Raw genomic sequence first — 14,742 nt, forward strand, 5'->3', positions numbered from 1 at the left:
GCAGAGCTCAGCCCCGGCCACCAGCTTTGTCCTTGGAATGTCTAGGGAAAACAAAGCTCCAGTTTACTCTGCTGGACAAACTCCAGCTGTCCAGCCCAGGGGCCCATCTACCTTCTACCTCGCCAGGATAGGTTGGGTGGGGTGTGGCAGGGCCTGTAGGATCCCTCAGTTGCCAGGGTACAGCCACGCCCATCAGATTAGCTCATTGGGCAGGACTGGGTAAGTCAGCACTCAACAGCAGCTACCAGCTACCATGTCAGAGATTTTATGTGCATTTTGTCAAATCAGCCTCACCGCATCCTGCAAGATAGATCTATTTGACATAACAGAAAACCTGGCTTAGGGAATTTAGCTAACCTGCTTACAAATTATCTGGCTGGGGATTGATGGTGCTGAGATTGGTACCCAGGTCAGCTTTTAAGTCCATGCCACGTGATCGGATACAGTCTGTAAGGCAGTGAGATGTCCCTGATGCCCCGTGGTCTTTGGAATCAAGCCAAGCAGGCTCTGAATCGTGGTTCTCCTCCTTTACCTTGTATGGCCCTGACCAGATTGTTAACTTTTCACATTTTCTGTTAAGTGGAGATAATCCTTTTCCTGCCTATCTTACAAACTTGTGAGAATCAAAGCTATAAAAACATAAGCAAGTAAAAGGCTTAATTAGTATTTGAGGGCAGTTTATTTGAAGCCAGCAACATAGGTTTAGGATAAATGGTGAAGAATAGATAAGAACAATATGATACTTTGTTGACATGGGGAAAAGTTGAGAGTATATTTCACGTAGTGTTTTTAAAAGCAGGCTAAAGAATAAAGTGATGAGTCTACATTTTTTAGAGTAAAAGACATCCATCCGTCAATTCATCCAGCCATCCAGGACACAGACCAAAATGTTAACATAGTAAAGGTGGTGGAATTACAAAGGGTTTTGTTGTTTCTTTTTCTTGGTGCTTGTGAACAAGTTATTTGCTTCTGCATAAATGGATCAGTTGTCAGATCTTGGATCAAATCCTAGCCAGTTACTTAAGCTCTAAATCTATTCCTCATTGTATAGCAGACTTCATAGAACTGTTGGATTAAATGAGATCATGCTTATAAAGCACTTATACAGTATCTGGCTAATAATAAGCACTTAATATATGCTACTATTCATCCCTTTGACAACATTGAGTGCCTACTCTGTACTGGGACCTGGAAATTCAGGGGTGGGCAAATCAGATGTGGCTTCAGCTCTCATAGAGCTTACAGTCTAGATGGGAATATAGACAATACAGATATGCAAAGAAATAAACATGCAATTGTAGATTGGGATATTCACCTATTTTACTTCCTGTGGAAGAAACGAACAGATTGCTCTGGGAGAGACTAACAAGAGGAGAAAGGGTGAATCTGCTTTACTTGGAGGTGTCCAGAGGATCACCTCGCCTGCTCTGAGGAGGTAGCATTTAACCTGAGATCTGGAAGAAAACAAAACATTGCGTGTTGTTTTTTTTTTTTTATAACTTTTTTTCTTTTTTTTTTACTATTTTTTATTTTATTTATTTATTTTTTTGGCTGTCTTGGGTCTTCGTTTCTGTGCGAGGGCTTTCTCTAGTTGTGGCGAGTGGGGGCCACTCTTCATCGCGGTGCGCGGGCCTCTCACTATCGCGGCCTCTCTTGTTGCGGAGCACAGGCTCCAGACGCGCAGGCTCAGTAGTTGTGGCTCACGGGCCTAGGTGCTCCGTGGCATGTGGGATCTTCCCAGACCAGGGCTCGAACCCGCGTCCCCTGCCTTAGCAGGCAGATTCTCAAGCACTGCGCCACCAGGGAAGCCCGCGTGTTGTTTTTAAATGAAAATTTTCTTAAAAATGAAACTTGCTATCAAGCACAAAAGACTCCCTCTCTTGCCAGCTTCCTCCTTAATAGACACAGAGATCAAATATTCCTGATTGTAAGGGACCTTCATTATTAGGAAAGGAGGCTTTCATCTTTCCTTCTTTGCCAAAGTCCAGACCATGCAGAATATTGTCTGACTCTGCTCCAGAGAAACACCTTGGTCCACAGACAACTTTTAAAAATGATCAAATGCGTGTGCCTGGCATGGCTGGCTGCTTCTCCCTGGGTGGGTCCCTCCTGCGTTCTCCTGCTGCAGAGAACCATAGGCGTGAAAAGGATCCCGAATTTCACTGAATTTGCACATTAAAAAAAGAGAGAGAGAGACTCCCTTGTCTTTTAGTCAGACCATATCGCTTGGGTATCTTTTCATTGTGACCTAGTCTCGGTTCGTTGTGACCTAGTCTCTGGTGTCTTGATGGAGGCTGGGCAGGAATCTCCCCTGTGCCATTGGCCTCATGTTATCAAACGTGATTAAGCAGTGACAAGTATGGGGTGGACCCTTATCCTCTTCTCCAGCATCTTGCTCTGTCCCTGACCTCTTTTCACCTCCATTTCTTCCCTGGGGTCTTTCTTTCCCTCCTCCAAAGAAGCAGTGTCTTTCTTTCTGGTCCCACTCAGCTTAGATGTCATCTCCTCGGAAAGTCTCCCTGGCGCTTCTCACATTCCTCACCTCTGTACTCAATGACAGCACTTGTCAAGTGGCACCATGCCATGGCCTGTGTGTGCATCTGTCTCCTCTGCTAGACTATAATAAGCTCAGTGATGGCAAGGACAGGGTCTGTCTTGTGTGTCATCATATTTTTGGTGCCCAGCACACCGATGGGCAGAAGATGCCCATTTAGATAACCTAAATATTAGCCTGTGTCATCATCCCCAAATACACACTAGGGCAGCCATTTGGGAGATCTTAGGGTTTTTAACTAAGATGAAGTACATTAAACAGCACCAGGCAGATTTGGGCAATTTGGCTAAATATTCCCATTCCCTTTATTTCCATTTTCCCCCTTTCCTCCACTGTAATAGCTCCCTCATTTAAAATAGCTTTTGTAGTTTTTGTCCTTATTACACACAAAAATAATACTACTTGACTATTATTTAAATTTTTAAAAACACAATAAACGTAAAAGATAGAAAAATCAAACAATCTGTAACTCTCCCAATCTCTAGAAGCACATATATAATATGCCTGCAGATAGTACATACACATTTTTGTCTATAATTTATAGAATGGGAACATATCGTATACACTGTCATTAATTATGTATAACTGTTATTTAATATTCTTCTACATCTTACTTTAATTTTTAAAAGCATTTTGCATGGCAATACATAAAATAGATGGATCACTATTTATTTAACTCTTTTCCCTATTGGCCGAGAGTTGATTTAAAAATTTTTTTTTCCCTCTAACAATTCTTTGATGAACATCCTATATCTTGATGGGATAAACCCAGGGGTATAGACAGAGCAGGAGTCCAGGAAAAGCTCCTGGAGGAAGTGTCTGGAGACAGAGGAGGACACGTAGACAGTGATGGGGAACAGGGTGGGAGGCAAGTGTTCCTGGCAGAAGAGGCAGCCTGTGCTAAGGCTCAGAGGTGAGAGTGCATGAGGGTTCTAGGAACTGGGAGAATTTCAGGACAGCTGGCGGGTGTGCTGGGGGTGGGAGGAGTTGGGCTGCGGGACCGTGGGCAGCGAAGGGGCTGTTGACCAGGTGACCAGGGCCGAGTCCTAAACAGCCTGTAAGCCATGCTGAGGAGTGTGGCTTTGGGCAGTGGGGCGCCATCGCAGACTAGAGCAGGGAATGACATATCCAGGCTGGCGTCTCTGAAAGATCCCTGTGGTTGCTGTGACCGAGCCAACTCCACATTAGACAGCTAGACTTGGAGGTGTTATTAACACAATGAAACAGAAATTAGAAAGAAGAGAAGAAAAAGAAAAGAAGAGCTCACACGTGACGGCTCACAGATAAGCTTTTCAAACGGTCTTGGCTCTTAAATTCGGGGGCGCAAGGGAACAAGTCACAATCCTCACTCCCCTCTCCAACCCGGGAAGAGGTTCCCTGTGATTTTAAATAACCTACTTGGCTTTGGCCCCCATTCCTGTTCCAGGAGCCCCAGTGATGACAAGGGGGTTGGGTTTTCTTCTCGCCACGGAGTGAGGCTGAAGCATCCACCCAAGACAGCCAGAGAAGCAGGTGTGGTCCACGCTGCGCTTGCAATTAGATCCCAGCCGCTGAGCTGCCCATTCTCCAAGGACACAGCAGGCGCAGAGCTGATCAGGGCCGTGCCTCCCAAGGGCTGACGTCTCCATCTAGGGAGTGCTCCTGAAGCTAATGGGCAGTGACAGCTCCATTTGAAAAACATGGAAACACTTAGGGAGGCTGTGATCTGCCAGCCTCTGTAAGCTGCTTATTAGCAAGGAAATCACGCTCCCGCTGTATTGTGCCCCCTTGGTTAACCCCTGTTCCTGCATCTCCTCTCTGCTATCTCACTTAAAGATTTCATTGTTCTCCAGGCAGTGGGGGAAGTGATGGGAGAGGAGGCAGCGGAGCTGCCAGAAGCTGGTCCTCTGTCTCCCATCACAGCCTCTGGGGAGGCCCCGGCAAGGCAGCAGCCTTCTGGTGTGGATAGGAAATGGATGGTTTTTAAAGAAAAATGGCCCCTGAAGACTCTCTGTGTCTCAGCTAACAGGCCTCCTGCACTGGTTGGCTGAGGTCCCAACACCCAGAAATACCCGCCGGGCTGCCTCGTAACACGCCATCCCACTCCTGCATCCCTGCCACAAATACCTCTTTGTTTTTTCCAGCTCTATCCCTTCTGCTCCAGCCTCTTTTCCACAGCCCCATCCACCATCTCTCTCCTCTGGATGATCGCAACCATCTTCTACCCTCCCCGCTGCCTCTGCCATCAGTCTAGCACTGGTTCCTTTACAGTCCCCACCCCGCAGCGAGGGGACTCCCGCCTGACCCTTGGCACCTCCACTGGACTCTCCAATTTATCATGAATGAAACCAAGCGCTCGATGTCTTCCAACAAACACGCTTTACCCCTCGTGTCCCCCACTCACCAAGTCACTCAGACCACAAGTCCTCTCATACCCCACGTCCGATCCATCAGCAAATCATGTCAACTCTAAATTCAAAGTAGACCCCCCCAATCAAATGCATCTTCCCATCTCCCCCACTGTCATCTTCCTCCAGGTCACCATCATCTCTTGCCTGGATTATGCAACAGCCTCCTGGCTGGTCTCACTTTTTCCACCTTTTCCCCTTGTCCACCCATCGGTCTATTTTGGACACAGCCCCAGTGATGCTGCTTAAATATAAGTCCGAATTGTCCCCAGGGCACAAGAAAGGAAACTGAGACTTGAAGGGACTTGGCTGGAGTTGCACAACTAGCGGTCAGTGATGGCAGGATTCGAACCCATGTCTGCAGGTGCATGGGCTTCCTTCTATCCCAATGGGAAGGGAACAGGAGCCGAGGCCCTCTGAGAACTCGGTCTCCTGCACACATATCCAGTACCTCTGCTTCCCTTGATCGTAAGCTTGAAAGAGGAGCTTGTACTGCTTGGCTTTTCAACTTATCTTCCCTCTTCCAAGGACTGAAGTTCAGCAGCAGCCCTGCATTTTCTCATCAGTCTCCTCCCAATTACCAAATGCCATGGCCCACTTTCAATAACTTTCCTGGTTGACCTCTTGGAGATATTTCAGCTGTAACAATGCCCTCTCCTTGGATTCCTCTCCATCCTCAGCTTGTCTGCTGCAGCTCTCTCCTGATTCTCTTCTTACCGCTTTAAGTGTTAGGGGCAATATTCCCTTTGGCAAATGACAATCGAATACCTACCTCACAGGGTGGTTATGTGAATTAAAAAGCTAATGTATGCAACACACTTAGCAAATGTCAGTTGTCTAGAAAGTGCTCAGTGGTTTTAATTACTATTGTTATTATCTTTTTTTCTACCCTCCATAGTCTGTCCTTTAAAAAAACTTTTTCAAGACCTCTCTCCTGAGCTCCAGAACCCATACTTCTGACTCCCTCAGATCATCCCCGAGAATCTCAGTGGCCCCTCAAAGTCATCATGTCCAAAACGGAAATAGTCATCTTTCTGAATTCTCCCGCATTCTTTGTCTTGGTGACTGATATAAGCATGTTCTCTGTCATTCAAACCAGAGACCTCATGATCCCCATCCTTGGCTTCTCCCCCCTGCCCCCAACCCCTACCCCACTCCATGCGGTCAGTCACCAGCCCATTCTTGCAACATGGCGCTGGGAGCTTGGGCTCTGACATCAGACAGACCTGGCTCACGCGGCAGCTCTCCTGTTCATTAGCAGCGGGACCCTGAACAAATTACATCACCTCCTTGGCCTCAGTCTCCTCATCTGTACAATAGGGATGACAATAATACCCACTTCATAGGATCATTGGGAGGATGAAATAAGATAATACAAGGAAAGAGCATTCCAGGGTGCCCAGAACATAGCAAATGCATAATAAATATTAACTGTCATAATTATTATTATTACTACTGCTGCTACTATGCTATTAGGCTGTGGTTGCCTCCTTTAGATGCTGAAACAGAGATTTCATGTAAATGGGTTTGCTGGTGAAGAATAAAGAAGGCCAGATTTACTGACTCATCCCTTCTCGTTAGATGAGAACTGGCGTGTGCATGTTCATGCACTCACACATGAGTGTACACATGTACATACACACACATACGTTATCACTCTGCCTCAGACCAGGACCTTTTCATAGAGAAGGACAGCAGGATGAGTGAGAAATGGCGATGGTTTTCCCTCTAGAGCTGGATTGCCTCACCAAAGCATTGGGTTGGGTTTCATCCCACACCCTTTGTTTGCACCTGGAGGGAGAATGGCTGAGTTTACCTCCTGGCACCTTGTAATTAAGGGTCGGTGACTTATCTCGCCTGGTGGTTGCCCAGCCATTGCAGGCACCAAACCCAGGTCTTGAGCTCTTTCTCCATTGACTGGAGTTTGTAACAAACTCCTGTATCTGTGGAGCTGGAAAACATCTCCAGAGATGACTGAGAGCCAGAGGACAGTGCTTTGAGGGACCTGCTGCTTAGTATTGGGATCTCTAAGGTGATGTATAAATGTGTCATTACTTTGCATCTTCTGCCCAAGAAATATCTCAGGCACCTTAATCACATCTCCTTCAAAATGAACTTGGCTGACTCCTTGGGGTGGGGTCGGGAGAACATGCCACATGCCACCAGCCCCACCATCCCATGCCTTTGCCATCCAGCTCCTGACTGCCCAGAAGGATACCAGAGGCAGCTCACGAGCTACAGGAACTGAAGGTCGGGAGCCCAACGTCATGTGCCAATCAACGGTCGTGAAAATTTTGCATTTTATGTTGCTCTCATTTCTGATCATCAAAACAACCTCTCTGAGGTAGTGAAAGGGAAGGGTTTGGAGAAAACCTCACCCAGTTTTATTTCGTTCTGTTTTGTTTTGGTTGGTTTTTTTTTTTTTTCCCACCCACCACAAATTCTTCTCTTCCCCTCTCATAGTGTGGGCGAAATGCTGAAAACTTCGACCGATTTTTCACCCGCCATCCACCAGTCCTAACACCTCCTGACCAGGAAGTCATCAGGAATATTGACCAATCAGAATTCGAAGGATTTTCCTTTGTTAACTCTGAATTTTTAAAACCTGAAGTCAAGAGCTAAGTAGATGTGTAGATTTCCGTCCTGCATTTCTGTCGTTCAAGCTCAACGGCTATTGTGGTGACATTTTTTTTTTTTTTTAATTGCAAAGTTGCATCCATGTTTTATTTGCTGATGAAACTAGAGTGACCATGTTTCAGGACCCAAATGTCCTCAGGTAGTTTGGAGCATCTCTGTGAGATGGGATTATGCAGATGGCATGTTGAAAATGTGGCTGCATAATTAGCACATTATCAAAGTCCTTTTAGCACTTATTTTCCCCAGCATGTCAGTGAAGTAGGTCCAGTGGGGACAGAACATGCCTGCTTTCTTCCCTTTTTTTCCTGCGCTGCCATTTTCACACATTTTCCAATCCCAACCATCCAATCTAGATTTTTCCTGCCAAACAAGTGGATAATCGGATGCTAGCAGTATTCTTCCACTTCTGGACTTGGAGCTTGGCTTGTATCCAAGTAGGTGGTTGCTTTGACTTAGAGGGAGTTTCCTCCATTCTGCCTGGTTTGGAGGTACTGAGAGCTTTGAACAGAACATGCTAAAAATAAAATTTTATTTGTTATTTTTTAAAACTCAAAGTTCAGAAGATTATCTAAGCCCTTTTAAAACTCCAAGAGTGTGCTTTGAGACAGTTTCAATCTAAGGGCACCTCAAGGAGTCATAAGCCAACCAGCTTGGGCGCTACCTCAGCGCTGTAAGCTCTGATTCCCTGTGTCCCCAATCACCTTCATCCCCAAACTACTTGAAAAGGGCATTTGGACCCACTCCCTGAAAAGACATGGTCACTTTAGCAAGGTCCTGAAGGGCCATGGTTTTACATTACATTTCAAAGTTTATTTGCTTTGGGGTTTTATTTCTGTTGTTGTTCAAATGCAAAAAAAAAAAAAAAAAATTACTCTTGTTACACATGCTTTGAAATACGTGTCCAAATGTTATTAACCACAATGACCTGCTTTGATTTACCAAGAAGACGGCCCTGGAGCCTGGCAGACCCGTGCCTGCGTGGATGGGATTTGTCTAGGTTTGTTGTTGGCTTCGGAAAGCTAATTAAGTGCTCTGAGAAAGACCATTTCTTGAAAGCATAGACAGTCGTATTCCTCACTTTGATGTTGTTTTGCAAGATGTTTGCGGAAATGTTCGTATCTGGATGTCTGTTATGTGCCATTTTTCTTCTAGCATCGAGATACAATAAAAAAAAAAAAAAAGAAAGCAAGAAAGAAGAAATACTATTTCAAGGAAAATGGCTCTCTTTGAAAAACATGGAACCAAACTACAAAATGGGGCCTCCTGAGGCTTCACGACAGAAAAAAACTAAACCCAGAAAATCTTGGCCCCAGTGTTTAGCCGGTCAGAGAGGCTGGGACTGTGGACCATTCAGGGACTCCTGGGGGCCTGTGATGGGGTGGGGTGAGCTGGCGAGGGGGGCCTCCAGCAATATCAGAGCTCAAGGCCCACATTCCCACCAGAGGCAAGTTTAGGGTCCAGCTAGGAGCCGGGCTGGGGCTCTTGATTTTCTTATCAAAATTGCTACTCTTCCCAGCTCACACTCAACCTTTCTAGCAAGTAGCTTTATGAGCCCCCAGAAGCCCAAGGAAACCGCTTGGGTGGAAGAAATCCCATTTCTGTCTAAGCAGACGAGGACAGCAGGTGGTCCTCCATCCCTGCCTCCTGTCCCCTGCTGTCCTCAGGCAGCCCTAAAGACAACTCTTGTCACAAGGCCAGTGATTTCTGGAAGTGCCAGGGCTTCTAAGAGACCATCAAGGGAACTTTAAAAACTTGACAAATGTCCCTGAAGTGAGACTTCTCATCTTTTAAAAAACCATGATTTGATCTCCACTTCGGCAAAGCCCCCTGCTGTTCACTGCTTTCTGCCCGCTCTCTCTCCCTGCTGCGGGCTTTGGGACCAGCCCTGCTGCCGCCGTGGTGGTAGCAATCTAGACGTCAGGGAAAGCATACATGAAGTCCTGGCTGACAAGCTCAGGTGGCGAGAGAAGGAGGGAAATCGGGGCAGAATCTCCTCATTTTATTGTTGGGAAACCAGCATCTGGAGGGAGGAAGTGACTTGCCCAATGTCAGCCAGCTGGGCTGTAAACCCAGTTTCCTGCTTCTCGGTGCAGGCCTCTTTCTGCTCTGTGACTACCATCTCTGAGCTGTGCCCACCAACAGACAATTTATTTGAGGTCCTTCACCTGGCTGTTGGGTCACCAGGCCTTTCCTTGGATATGCTCTCAGGAAGATTAAAAACGATGGAGAAACATTGGCCCATCAATAAAAGATTACAGACAACTTTAGAGAACAATGTAGGATGGATGGATGGATAGGTAGAACTAGGTAGATAGAGATAAATAGAAAGAATATACTCTGTGTATGTGTGTATACACAAACACACACACACACACACACACACACACACACTGCACTCTACATTTTCCAAATTGCTGCCATTATTTTTCAAAAGTTTAATAGTTTGCAGAAATAGGTACTCGAGCCAAAGTCTCTGTTCCCCTAACACACCGAGCTGAGGGTTGGTCAGGGAAGCCTTCTGTGAAAGATAGGGATCATTAGTCAGAATTCCCGCAGTTGCCTTTTCTATCAACATTTCAAGTGCAGAGGAGACTGAGAAACAGAGCTTTCAACATGTATAATCCCAGGGGAATACTTTGCAAAGGTATCCAAGAAGGAAGATTTTGAATTTATTTTTGCGATCCTTCATGTATTCCACCCTCCATTCGTTCACCCAACCAGCATTTATTGAGCACCGGCTCTGTGCCAGGCTCTATTCTGGGTGCCAGGAGCATGGTGGGGAACCATGAAGATGCAATCCAAGAAGGCAGTCATTAAACAAGTAATTAAAATCATGATGTAATCTAGAGATAACTAGTCTCTGGGTTAATCAGGGAAGGCTTCTTTTAAGAAAGAAGAAGTCATCAAAAGTCTGTGGGGCTCTGCTTTCTCTCTGGAGATCACATTTGAGGCTAAAGGAGGAGACGCAGCAGTGCCCTCTTGACCCAGATTTGTGGGACAATCATATAGTGCAATGGTGGGGAAAGAGAGGCAAGAGGGTACCTGGGGTGAGTTTCCTTCCAGAAGGCCGAAGGCACAGTCTCCATACTTGAACAGCTCACAGAATCACCAAGATGTGAGCAGAGATACCTGTATGGAGATGCTTGTATGGAGAGAGGGAACTGGTTTCAGAGCTCGGTTCCGAGTCCTGAGTCTCACCTTTGGGGTTCATCACTCAGATTCCTGCAGGCATTACCTTTTCTGGCCCTCAGGGAGACACTGCCCCTGGCTCAACACCACCTGGTTCTTCTAGATGAGACAGGCTGATATTTTCCAAAAGAACTTAAATTAGAGGAGAAGTTTTTAAAAAGAAACTAAATAAGATAATCCAAAGGAACCGAAACACAGTCCAGGGCAGCCATGGGTCGTTGTCTACCAGGATCTTAGAATCCCTCTTTTCATTTCTTGGACTTCTCACTAACCAGCTTCTCTTCTAAGAAAGCACAGGGCCATGGTCACAGTGACCTTCCTGGGGAATTAATAGGAGGCCAGTGGAATCAGTAACCCTCCTTGGAGGAGTGAAACTATTCTCATGTGGCTTCAGATACTATCAACCCAGAAAGGAATTGTCCCAACAGAGAGGCCCATTCTTTCCCAACTGCTAGGGTAAAATTCAGGGGTATTTTCTATGAAGATCTGCCCATAATGGCCAGTCCTATTTAGACCATGTGAACGATGGAAGCATGAGTCATCACCAGAACAACACATGGGGAAGGGCCTTCAATATTGGGGCTGGTGGGAAGGGAACCTCTTCTGGATGCCCACAGGCAGGGAGGGCCACGGCGGGGAACCTGAAAGGAGGCAACTGCCTGCTTCTAGCCCCAGATATACCCAGGGCCCACACCCAGCCCTGGAGCTCTCAGATCTTGAAGGGACTTAACACAGTTCTGTCCATATTGGGGCTCACAATGGACAGGGGCCCGTGTGAGAGACCCGTAGGACCAATAGGAACAAATTCCATTGTTTTGCTGTAGAGTATGATCTCTAGCCCTGGGGGCAACTGTAAGTTGGAGAAAGCAAAGAGGCTCATCTTTCATAAAGTCTTCATTCATTGACTCATTCATTCAACAAATAATTGTGGAAGGCCTGCCATGTGCCAAGTCTTGGCACTGGAAACGTACAAACAAAGACCTTGCCCTCCTGGAAAGAGGCAATAAGTAATCATGACAGTTCCTGACAGCAGCAATTGCAATGAAGACAATTAAAAAGATGCTAAAGTATGACTTGTGGGGTCCAGAGAGGGATGCACAGGCAATATTAAAGGAAAAGGTGGTGTGGAATTCAAGCTTTTCTCTGAACCCAGCAAATAACACATTCAGTGCCTGGGACAACACAGGACAGGCTGACAGCAGGCAGGACAGGACAAAGCAGAATAGGTGGGGGGTGGTAAGAGACGGTCCACTGTCCAGAAAACAGCTCCACCGGCATCTCAGCCCACTCCCCTCTGGCCACACTTACTGAAGTGCATTCTTCATGTCCCCCTCACCCCTACACCCCTACACATACACCAGAAGAGTAATTGGGGCACTTCTTAGGGACATTTTACCTGTCTCAGGGGAGCAGCCAAAAAGAAGGCATTCTTGCGAGAAGTATTTTGCAAAGGGAAATGAATCCAGTAATGAGAAATCCTTGTCAGTCAGTACCCTTTAGGGGTTAAACCTAAAGCATGGATGGCCATTGACCAAATTCTAGCAAATCAGTCAATCCTCACTGACCCTCCCCTCTACAATCTGACACCACTCTGGCTTCAGCCAGGTAACCTGCCCGGTACCTGTGAAACCCATATGTTATCCTTGGTTGTCCTGCAATAAACCAGCCATCAAGCTTTCCCCCCAGTCAGAGAGGCTGAGATGAAGCATAATTAGGAGCGATGTGGTTGGGAAAAATCACTACCCCACTGTGCAATCTTGGGCAAGTCACTTTACTTTCCTGTGCTTCAGTTTTCTCGTATGTCAAAGCACCAGGGGCGAGGACCTCTACTTGCCCCTAGGTGGGGGCTAAGGATGGGAAGATCATAGGCTGATAAGGACCCTGAAGAGGTGAGAGCATCATCCAGATGTGAGATCTTGTTATGAGCCCACGCTCTGACATTCCCTGGTGAAACTTGCCCCAAACTGCAGTTAGTAAACTGGGATTGATGCCCACCCCCCCCCCCCAAAAAAAAGAAAATGCCAGACTAACTAGGAGAATAGAATGTTTTAAAGCTGCCCTTCCAGACTAGGAGTTTGTTGACTAGATACATTGCTGTAAACATCCTTGGAAGAAACTCTGGCTGTTGAAGACCCAAATTCTAGTCTGTGGGTGGATTTCTGAGCATCCCTTCAAAGCCTGGATTGCACCAGGGAATGTGGGGTGGATAGTGATCTGTTCCTTTCATTGAGCAGTGATCTGATGTCCCCATTTTGCCACTCTGCCTTCTGGGGAGCTGAGTGGTCGTGTGGCTCTGCTCCTCTTTAAAGAAAGAAGCCTCCTAGCCACAGGGGGCGTAGCCACAGGGGGCGCTCTTGGATCGTTTCCTCCTGGACTCTCTACTGCATGACTAATTCTATGACATCATACCTGGTCAGAGGTAGTTTCCAACTCAATTCATCTCAAAGCCAAGGAAAACAAAACACACACACACACCTCACTTTCTGGCAATCCTTAAAGAAAGTCAAGGTCTCATTTCCTTTCTTAGAAAATTTCCACCAAGTTTTCTCTCCTGAAGCCAACATACAATGTGAAATGAAAGCTAGGGGATAGTATTGCAATGCAGCTGCTAAACCCTGTCAGCACAGGGCTCCTCCCGACTCTGCCCATGAGACGTCATCAGCTTCCCAATAACTGGCACGTCTTGGTCACGTTTCCTTCTTCTTATGCTGTGTTAATGTGTTTGCTTTCCATTTGGCAGAGAGACAAGCGAGACGCCTCCAATTTCGACAAAGAGTTCACCAGACAGCCTGTGGAACTCACGCCTACTGATAAACTCTTCATCATGAACTTGGACCAAAATGAATTTGCTGGCTTCTCCTATACTAACCCAGAGTTTGTCATTAATGTGTAGGTGAATGCAAACTCCATTGTAAGCCTGGAGTATAAGACTTCAGGGCAGGTGTATGTATCTATTCTAGTCTTCCAGGATTCATGGTGCATATGCTGGCATTCCACACATGGAGAGCTTGTCCTAGAGGGCTTTTCTTTGTATGTGTAGCTTGCTAGTTTGTTTTCTACATCTGAAAATGTTTAGTTTAGAGTAAGCGCTTTATCCCATTATAGAGGTACAATTTTCCAAACTTCCAGAAACTCATCAAATGAACAGACGATATCAGAACTACTGTGTCTGATACCAAAATGCTTCAGCATTTGTAATTTTTAAAGTCAGAAGCTAATGTTCCTGGTAAAAGTTTTTACAGTTATTCTATAATATCCCCTTGAATGCTAAGCATGACTGGTATTTTTAAATTGTGAGTAAGCTTTGCAGTTACTGTGAACTATTGTCTCTTGGAGGAAATTTTTTGTTTAAGAATTGATATGATTAAACTGAGTTAATATATGCAAACTCTCGTTTACATGTCTGCTTTTAAATAGAGTCTGGCACAGAGGTTACAAACTGGAGAGACATAGGCTGATGCGTAGATGAACTTCGTTTCACTTGCACAGAATTTCATTTAATTGAAATCATTGTCAACGTTAAAAAATGGAATTTTTATGTAAATTTCTAGACTTTCAGATTCACTTGAAAAAAAATCAGAAGACTGGCAGCAGTGGGCCTACATTTCCATGTGGAAATAATTCAACAGAACTGAAAAATGGCTATCTCCTTTAAAAGCAGTGCATCCTCTTATTTTGCCACAGTCTCCACCACCCCCTATTGTACTATGCTCTCATCCACTTCTCTGGATGCTCTAGCCATTTGAGGTTGAGACTTCTGCCATTTGCAAGTCACAGGCTTAATGACCCTCATATTTTCCTGTGCCCGTAATCAGGGTATCTGCTCAGTCATCCAGTTGAGTAGTTTGTGTGTATTAAATCCTCAAGCACGAAGTACAGGACATAATTTCATTGCTGCCATGACAAAAGTCAGCAAGGAGACTGGAGTCAGGACAAGGAGAACCCTTCCATGGTCTATGAGGATATCACTCATAT

At 45.8% G+C, this 14,742-nt stretch overlaps 1 protein-coding gene across 2 annotated transcripts in view; it reads left to right on the forward strand.

Moving 5' to 3' along the window:
- Nucleotides 1–14,098, forward strand: part of PRKCB (protein kinase C beta) — a 312,542-nt gene extending 298,444 nt beyond the window's left edge. The window contains exon 17 of one of the 2 annotated variants that reach the window (XM_059896365.1): nt 13,508–14,098. In XM_059896365.1, coding sequence (XP_059752348.1) covers nt 13,508–13,660 — 153 coding nt within the window. In that variant the 3' untranslated portion in view covers nt 13,661–14,098. Of the gene's footprint in view, nt 1–7,404; nt 7,618–13,507 lie in introns of those variants that run through there. The other variant, XM_059896364.1, reaches the window with a different exon arrangement.
- The last annotated feature ends 644 nt before the right edge of the window (nt 14,099–14,742 follow it).

The sequence above is a fragment of the Balaenoptera ricei genome, chromosome 15 (genome assembly GCF_028023285.1).
Source record: "Balaenoptera ricei isolate mBalRic1 chromosome 15, mBalRic1.hap2, whole genome shotgun sequence".
NCBI classification, from domain to species: domain Eukaryota; kingdom Metazoa; phylum Chordata; class Mammalia; order Artiodactyla; family Balaenopteridae; genus Balaenoptera; species Balaenoptera ricei.